Consider the following 9,703-nt stretch of genomic DNA (forward strand, 5'->3'; position numbering starts at 1 on the left):
CTTTCTCGTCTCTTCTTTTATTCGCCTCACCTCTCCCCTGTGCAGTGCTGTATCAGGTGTCTTCACAGCGAGAGACAAATACAGCACTCCATGTTTCTCTTCAACTTCCTTCCCTTAAAAGTCACACACAATGCTACAACCGCACGGCTGATAGTATAGACTGCCGACAAGAAGAGGGACGAACTCATAGCGGTTAGCACTCCGTCTGTTTCGCTAACGAGTAAGGAGCTGCAGTTTGTCGAGTCTGCGCATTCCACCGTTTGATTATATTAGGTTTTCATTCACATGTTTGGCGCCTCAGAATTTCCCTGCCGATACGAAGGGCGCACAAGCTCTTGCACAACTACGCTGTAAAACTGCGGGGCGCCGTTCGTCGCTGGAAGCTGACCATACCTTTCAGAAGCACGTGCTGTCGTGCGAGAGCTTTGTGGAGCCCAAACGTTTCGCTCTGGCAACTCTTCTTCGCTGAGAATCCGTCTTGGTGGTATTTTTAACCTTCCGTTGCAGACGGCCGCGATTTCTGACTAGCTACCGCAAGCTAAGCAAAGGGAAGGGGGCCAGTCGCAGGTTCTGGTACCACCAGCCTCATCCAGTTCTCTACTTTTACTGCCCTAGTTCGGCCCCACCGAATCTCTCTCCACTGCTGCGCGCTCCTCGCCTCATTTCAGCCAAAAACCGTCAAGGAAGGCAATGCTATTCGCTTTGAAAGGAAAGTCAACCTACCCTAAACAAGGAGAGCGTTTGATTGGGTGGTTCAGACAACGCTGCAGGTCACCACCCGATGCATACGTGGGCGGTTACATAAGTTTGACCTCAGGAGATTGGAACAAAGTCGGATTGGAATAGCTTAACTTTATAGGGCCCCTGCGCAACAAATTAATGCGGGGCCGAATTCGAAAGGCTCTTTTTTTTTCGTGTGTGTTTTGTTCGTAAGTGCTCTTTGCCATTGGCTAATCACCTTTGCTAATTATATGTCCAACATCACTATTTAAAGGCAGCTCGTCTTACAAAGATTCATGGCTTAAGATGTCTTCACTATAATTATTGTTTTAATGCAGGCCCTGGGCCCATATTCGCAACAATATCTTGCGCTAGAATCATTCGTGAAGAAAAATTCCAGAAAATCCTGATGCTGGACATTTCATTAGCGTGAGGAGCCAGCCAATGGCAAACAGCACTTACGAGTGAAAAGCTTTGCGAACTCGGGCCTTGATCCGCACTTACCTTTCCTATATATGTGAACACCCGCGTACATTACAACGGACCCGCGTGAGCACCACGCTAAGCGATCTTGTTCTTCGTGCCCCGAATATCGTTCGACTCTCCGTTCCAGTAACGGTCGACTATTCACGGGGCTTACTTTCGACACGTTTTTGCCGCCCTCAAGCGATGGGCATCGGCACCGCCGTGTCGCAAAGGAAATCGGAAGGCGCCGCGTGCTGGCGTGCGTTCCGTATATGCTCAGCTTCCACAACGCAAGCTGACTCCCGCAGAGTATTATATTCACAAACGCTCTAGCCGCTCCGCCCTCCGCCTGGAGCGGTCGCTGCGCTTAGATAGCGCGCTCCTGGGCGAGTACGCATACTCCTATTAATGTGTGGCTCGAGAAACACCCCTCCACTGCAGAGTCCTTCGGTGGGCGATGAAGGTGTCTGATTACGAATTTCTAGCTCAACTATTGCCAAAGCCAGTCACTGAAGCACAGGGATTATAATTCACTCGAGAAACTCCCCATGCTGTCCGCTCAATCATGCATGTGACTCGCAACTTCCTAAAGCTAGAGCGTGTTCAGTTTGTTTTTCTTTTGCGTAGCAAGGTATTTTGCTGCCTTTTTAGCAAGTGCACAATTTAATGAAATCTTGTCTTGAAGGAGCAAACAAAACGAATCCGAAGAAATATTATGCGAGGATTAGAAAGATGTGGATAAAACGCAACTCCTTTACCATTGGGCCTAGATGGTAAACTCTTTTCAAGCGCGTTCAGCCACGTGCATTTCGCGTTCTGCTTGTGTCAGAACTGTTCTAAAATCAATTTCTTCGCGCAATAGCCTAACGCAGCGACAGGTTGTCCCCGTAAAATACATGATTGGATTGCAATCGCGGTTCACTGTGATGTTGCGATTTTGTCGAGGACCACTTCCATGCAGGGCTCCTCTGTTCGAAGTTACAACTATCCGATCGCAACAAGCAAGGTATATAGACGAGTAGGGCGAGAAAGCACCTGAATTATCTTCTACATGTAGCGCGAAATCGTTCCGGCCTTGGAGCTGTAATTTTGACATATTGTTTTGTAACAGTGCCATCTTACGCAGTGACAGACAAATTGAGTGCAGGAAGTACGCATGCGCGAAGAAGAGAGAGTGCCACGGCAAAACAGAGACGCGATGGGGTGCATCTAGCATTAACGCGTCGCGCATGCCAGGGGATAACGGATCACGGCGGGTGCCATGGGAAACACTAAAGCGACTGTTAGAGCAAGGCTCTCCCAGTAATTCTTCAAAGGAACGCTTAAACTCAATGTATACTTGCAAAAAAGAAGAAAAGCGCGTTCACTCAAAAGCATATTTGCATTCATTTGGCGGGAAACAAGAATGTTTTGGGATTGTGAACTGGGCCTTGCCTGCGTTAAACGCGAACAGTTTGTGGGACGTAATGGTGCGCGGTGACTTGATGTATTTTATGAAACATTCGAATGGTCGTTTTCGAGCGCTTTCAAGCGCTCCCGAAACTTGTTTGGATGGTCGAAAATGGGCCCGCCGGCTATATTTCTATGCTCCTTTCCGATCGTCCGACTCCGAATCAGAGCCGTGGAGAGGCGCTCCCAGTATCGCTGTCGGAGCAGCCAAGAAATATGGTCGATTTCTGGTCACGCGACCCCACTCATTCTCATGGTTGCGCATCGACTTTCACAGCAACGACTATTGTCATCTACGTACGCTGGCTGCCATCGCCAGCGTACGTTTTCTACTTCTGTTGTCCGTGTGCCTTAGCGCAGTAACCCCAGTGTCACAAGATAAAATTCCACCAACTAGCCCAACTTGCCACTCTACTGCCATCGCCGCCATGTTTCACATCCAAACGCAGTCGGTATGCGATTGCGGCACTGGCAGCGTTATCGTAAGCACCCCTTAGCTACCGTTTTCCCCCTCCCCCTTCCTCCAACGCTCTGAAGAGCAGTCGACTTTTCGGTGCAAGTTATTTGTTAACAGACTTACATGGGCTAGTTGGTTGCTGGCTTGATGGAACATGGTCATAATGGCGTATACTCGGAAATGTCAAGGCTCAGAAAGAGAGGGAATTGTTTGAGGCATTTTGTATAAAAAAACACCTTCTTCTTCTCAATCAATCTATCAAGAAAAGAAGCGATATATTTGAGCAATAAATATCGAAGTCCGCAGATATGAAGATCGTAGAAGGTGTTATAGCGTGGTAAGAAATGTGTCTTTAATCTTGCGCAGATCAGGACTTTCAGAAGTGAAGTGAGACATGATGAACTGCTTTTGTGCCGACAAAGTGCGTTGTGGCAATCTTGTTGATAATGTTTCTGTGCAGCAACTGCTGCGCATGTAATTTTTGCGCAGTAAACCTGAGTTAAATTTCGACGACTGACTTATGTGCATTCTTTCAGTGTCCTGTCCTCAAAACGCGCCGTTATAGCCATGTTCCATCAAGCAAGTTATCTCTTACTTGAACACAGAATGCCTCCGGGATCTGTCAGCTCGTATCCGGAGGATCGCAGCGACCATCCGAAGATGCCATTAGTTTAACGTACGGTAACGTTAGCGTCAAAAATAGAGAGCGATAGAGATTGAAAGAAGGAAGAAGGGGTCACGTAATTCCCCCATGATTACGAACGCCCTCATGCGCATGTCGCAGAAACTAGCATACGGAGCTTGCGCCGCGAAATTCCTTCCTTTCCGTGCGTTAGGCATTTGCGTTTGTTTTCGTACATTATTCAAAAGCTGTCTAAAAAAGAGAAAAGGCGGGTTCCGGGAATCAACCCCCAAACGAACAGCTTTCCTAGGCGGTCGCTCTACCATTTGTCATTTTATACCAATGACCTTGACGGTACCCTCTGAGATGGTAGAGCGACCGCCTAGAAATGACGAAAGACGAAAAATTCGTCTCCGGGTCAGGACGAATTTTTCTTCAACTCCACGTCTTCTTTCCGACAAACCCGTATGGGTTTCCTTTGTATCTTCTTGCTCTTGTCGGGTGGATGTCAAATTTTTCCGCGTCATTCCTCTTTAGTGTGCGTCCCTTTGGCACTACCCCCACCGTGGTGGCCCAATGGCTATATGGCGGTGCTCTGCTGAGCCCGAGTTCACGGGTTCATTCCCTGCTGCGGCGGCTGCAATTCGATAGGGCGAAAGGCGAAAAATTCGCCATTCATCCATCCTTGAGAGACGACTGAAGAATTTAATGTGATTAGCAAACTATCTTAGGATTGGGTCGTAATTGTTTATAAAATTTATGTGATGATTATTATGAAAAGCGGCACCTGCGCAGTGACACATACCCAGTGGCCCAAGTTGGCGTCAAAGAGGTTCATTGAACAACGTTGCATACCTAGTATTAGATACCAAGTGATCCAAGTTGATTCGACGGTTGGTTTTGAACCCGGGTCCCTGAGAGCTGCATCCCGTTGATCTAGCCATTTCGCCATGGACTACCCAGTGACCCAAGATGGCAAAAGACGTTAGGCATGGACATACATATTAATAGAGGCATACTAGAGCAACTTCCCAACGAATGCGAATCGCATTAAAACGCTCGGGTGCTTAGACTGAGGTGCACGTTAAAGAACCCCAGGCGGTAAACGTTAATAAGTTGTCCCCCACTATACGGCGTTCCTCATAATCAGATCGTGGTCTTATCACGTGAAACCCCTCCAATAATTAACAAAACACAAAAGTTCAGCTTTTTTTTCTTTATGCAACACATTACTCGCACCGGCAAACATGAAAAATTTGTAACCATCACTGGTGAATAAACGAATTATCAAATATTCAGAAATGTTTCGTTCAATTTCAGTAGGGTAATTGCAATTGCGGAATAGAAGCCGATCAGCACATTTCCATTTGCTAGGCATCCCGAGACCAGTTCTGAGATAACCGTCCCTAAGCAATATTGCGATGTCAATGCCATTTCGTGTATGCGTTTTCCGAAAAAAAAAACATTTTGGGGTCTTAGGTGCCAAAACCATGATATGATTACGAGGCATGCCGTAGTGGGGGACTCCGGACTAATTTTGACCACCTGTGGTTCTTCAACGTGCACCTAATGCACGGTACACGAGCGTTTTTGCATTTCGCCCCCATAAATATGCGGCCACCGAAGCTGGGATTTATTTAAAAGAAGAAAGAAAAAAGCTTCTCATGTGACACGTGGCAGGACGAAACCATGTGTAACGTCTATGTTTGCTGGCAGGAATCGGTGGCGAAATATAAAAACACATGTACTATAGTACCAAAATGCCTTGCAAATGTCTTGAGCATCGACTGCATTGAATTCCGCAAGTGATGCGATTGAATGTGATTGGCTGAAAAGTTCGTCGGCGAATATTAAGGTAAATTAATGATGCAACAAACGATTATCACGCAATTTATCTTTGTCTGCAGGACCAAATAATATACTGCCGGAAGATCAACTTGTTTGTTTGTACCGTACTGCTCTTAAGAATTACTTGACCACTGAAATATGCTGGCGTCATCGACATTAGCGAAATATACTGAATGCGCTTGGTCTTACTGTGCAACCACCGGCTGCCTCAAGAATAACGGTACATTCGTATGATTTCGAGCCACTTTCATAAAGTCACCATGTTCTGACAGTAATATGAACGTCTAAGTTGCACTTGGCATGAGCGATTGCCACGCTTTGGAAGTCGTCTGTGTTTGCACCTAGAAGATCCTCCGAGCACTTGAACCAATGTTCCCCATTTGTTTTTCGTATCAGTGCACGAGGTGAGAGCACAAGAAGAGGCAGTGTCAAGGCGGTGGGCTTGCGTTGTGCTGCATTCATGCGCACTGAGTTTTTGGTGCGCCTTGCTACTGGTGTCATGTGCTCGTACACACGCATTTACACCCTTTCTTTTTTTTTTAATGCAAAGCATTATATAGGTATCACATCAGCGTCACGCAAGGTAATTTTCAGTTTCTCAGTTCACTTTAAAAAAAATAATTCCGTTTATACAAATCCAGCAGAATAAAGCTATAATCTTAAACCAGACATAATAACGTCTATAACACTCAAAAACTGCAGTATTACTGACGATACTGCAGTAACACTGATGATATGTGCAGTAGGTAATTAGTTAAATTTAAAATAATCCTCAATTTCTTCCATTTTTTTAAAGGAGTGTAAAGTGATGAGCTAACTCAGGAGTCTGAAAATAGGCAATATAATTATCTATCTGTGTAGTAAGATCTCGCTGAAGGTGAGAAGCGTGACCATAGGATAAAGTGGAGGACCTGGGTCGTATGGGCACGTAGGCCACATCACCCGCAACTAAGTCTGAAGCTCCGCGTCCCCTTAAAGCGCTCAGCTACCGCTCAACTGGCGCACACCTGACGCGAGGAGATTCTTATAGAAGGGGGATGAAATGATGGGATGAAGTGCAGCGCAGTAACTGTCTGGCGCGGAGGCGCGCGCTCATCGGGGCAACGATTGAACAGCGGGCGCCGCTCGCCACTCTCCACAACTCTGCATAACGCAAAAAGCAGTGTCTCGCCATCTGAGGCTCCAGCTGGCTGCTCAAGCACAAGAACATACCGGAGCAAGTATGCCTGCAAATATGTGTCTGCTGCAGCAAAAGTCCGCAGACAACTCAGAACATCCTAATGGAACGCGAAGGAATTCATCTAGTGAGACCTATACGTAACGTACACCTTCCAGGAGTGCTAGGATTTAAAGTGGGCGGAAGCATCAACCGGTCCGCAGTCGATATAAGTAAAAGACCTTTAGAATATTGCTGGAAAAAAAGCAGGGAAGAGGTTTATATGACCGGGCCCGTTACAGGCATAGGCAACGGTACGGGGTAGTTTCGAGGAAGAGAAAACGTATTAAGGAGATGCATACAAAAATGCGTGATAGTATGCGTGATGCAAATGCGTGATAAAAAAAAAAGCGTGATAGCATACCTGATTAGCTCAAGCAGGCTAGGTGACTATTTGTCACCGCCCCGTTTCGAAGGGATGCTAGTAAACCATCTTCATTGTGAGCTTCTGCTGCTTCTGTTCTTGTTAGGACAGCAAACATGACTCGACCAAAGAAGTTGCGCGCGCTTCTACTTCATGCGCCAGAACAGCCAGGGATCGGCAGCGCTACCCTAATTCAACGGAAGATAAGAAGCAAGAACGGCTAGATCGCAAACCAGCAAATAAGGAGCCGTTATGTAATGCATCTCGTCACGACAATACCCGTAATGGAAGTTTCGGCCTCATTTTTTTACATGTTTTTTACGCACCATGGACCGCGAATTCGCAAAGTTTTTCATTCGAAAGGGCTGTTTGCCATTGGCTGGTCACTTTCGCTACTAATATGCCGAGCAACATAATTGGCTGACTCTTAAGCACAATCCCAGGCCAACAACTTTCTTTTCTTTCTTTCTTTTTCATTTTTCCAGTTGCGTCCATTGCTGGGAGGGTAGAGGGGGGCGCACCAAGCTGGTCGTCCCTTTCATCGCGGACGGCGCTATAACGTTGACGGCTATGTTGATTGCTATAGGGGTATGCAGAGCAAGCATGACGCATAGAAAAAGAAGGTTAATCCACATCTTGCTGTCCCGCGTCGTTTTGCAACTTAGCTGTTAAAAGATGTTCCACAGCTTTTTTAGAGAACAACTGTAGTCCAATATTCTTGCTTTGAAACGTATTTATAAGTTGGAGTTGGAGTTGGAGTTGGAGTTTATTTCACCACAATGATTCAATTTTTACATGATCATACATGAGGCAAAAATACAATGTGTGGTGTGGAATGCGGGAAAAAAGCTGCGACATAAACGCAGCAAGTGAATATCAAATTAACGTTACCTGGTGTATATATCATTCGAAATAACGACATATTATTCGGCAGTTTTAGTTTTTTTTAACTAGTAGTTTGTAATTGTTGTTTTTCACCTCCAGTTTGACTGGCTCCACGTTGGGGATCCGCTCTCGTACGGCTCTGGCGGCGAAAACTGAGCACGTGGTTCTGCTAGCCGAACAGCCAGCCATGACCGCGCTCGAACGTATAACAGCGTTCCAGCGAGGCTGTCAGACAGCAAACAGACCCCTAATATTTCCAAAGTTTGTGAGAATTCGCATATGCAGCTTCGCTGTCTTTGATGTATAAGTTGTCGTGCGGACTGGCATACACCTCTAGCAGTATTTTTTTTCCCCAATACCTGTGAGACAACGCTCGCGTGCATGCTGACGGCTTCGGTGCTTGACGTCGTTAATTATATGGTCTCCCTTTGCGATGGCTTTCTCCGCTGTGCAGGTGGGCATCGAGCTGACAAACTCGCGCTGCTTCATCCCCTACGCTGCCAGGCATCCTTGCGACTATCGGAATTTCATCTCGACCCACGAGCCGGAACTCGATAACCTGCGGCTCGCGTGGCAGATCGTTCACGACGCCGACGACCAGTGTCCACCAGCTGACGATAGCTTGGTGGCGTGCTCCTACACGCGCTTTCAGAAGGAAAACGCGTTTCTCGAGTCGCTATTACGGCACCGCATTAGTGACTTTAACCGACGTCTATAGCTGCCGTCCGTTAGGTGGAGAAAGGAAGCGTGTGTATGAACGGAGCAGAGAATGAAAGGGTGAGCGGCAACTCACAGGCGTGCTCTCTTTTCTCTTAGAATGCCATAAAATGAGGGGAAAATGTTTGCTACGTTCCCATCAGTTGACACTGGAAGGCATCCCGAATCTCGTATATCCGATCACCTATATTTCAACGCACTGCTGTTTCTGAACACAATGAAATCGAGAGAAGCAGCTGTCAGTCGCGCCACTTGGCAACGGGCACTTTGGCTGACTCTGGGCTATCAAGTCAGATGTCAGTGAGGCCCGAACAGACACGCACCGTAACGCACCGTGGTAACGCACCGTTGCATTCTTTTTTTCTTCTTACAGCTTCATTCATTTTATGCATGCCATTTTCCTCGGCGCCTCCAAGGGCCGCATTGCAGTGTGTGTGTATATATATATATATATATATATATATATATATATATATATATATATATATATATATATATATATATATATATATATATATATATATATATATATATATATATATATATATATATATATATATATATATATATATATATATATATATATATATATATAGCTTTCCCAAATAAAGATTGAAACCTTTTCACAATGAACGATTCTGCTCGGCCATTATCGTGATATTGCAATAAACCAGTTTCCATGTGCAGTAAGTATCAAGAGCTGACGTACTACGTCGAGAGACATCGTATGTCTCCAGACCGTGCCGCTGAGCTCCACCTCCACAGGCGGGGACGACTCGGACTTGAGTCGCCAGACAACCATGTTCTCGTCGTCTTCTTCCAAACTTTGCATGCCGCAGTGCCTCCTGTAGCTCGCCTGGCTCTTCGCAAGCACAGGGCAAGGAAAGATGGGAAGGGGTTCACAATTCTCTCCCAAACCAAATGCCCTGAAGCAGTAAAAGTGCTACATACTGTATATGC

At 46.2% G+C, this 9,703-nt stretch overlaps 1 protein-coding gene across 1 annotated transcript in view; it reads left to right on the plus strand.

The window, feature by feature from the left end:
* LOC139055208 (beta-1,3-galactosyltransferase 5-like) overlaps nt 1-9,137 on the plus strand; it is a 45,975-nt gene extending 36,838 nt beyond the window's left edge. The window contains exon 5 of the mRNA XM_070532737.1: nt 8,481-9,137. Within this exon, the coding sequence (XP_070388838.1) occupies nt 8,481-8,744 (264 nt within the window). The 3' untranslated portion in view covers nt 8,745-9,137. The remainder of the gene's footprint in view (nt 1-8,480) is intronic.
* Nucleotides 9,138-9,703: the final 566 nt, after the last annotated feature.

Source organism: Dermacentor albipictus, chromosome 1 (genome assembly GCF_038994185.2).
Source record: "Dermacentor albipictus isolate Rhodes 1998 colony chromosome 1, USDA_Dalb.pri_finalv2, whole genome shotgun sequence".
NCBI lineage: Eukaryota > Metazoa > Arthropoda > Arachnida > Ixodida > Ixodidae > Dermacentor > Dermacentor albipictus.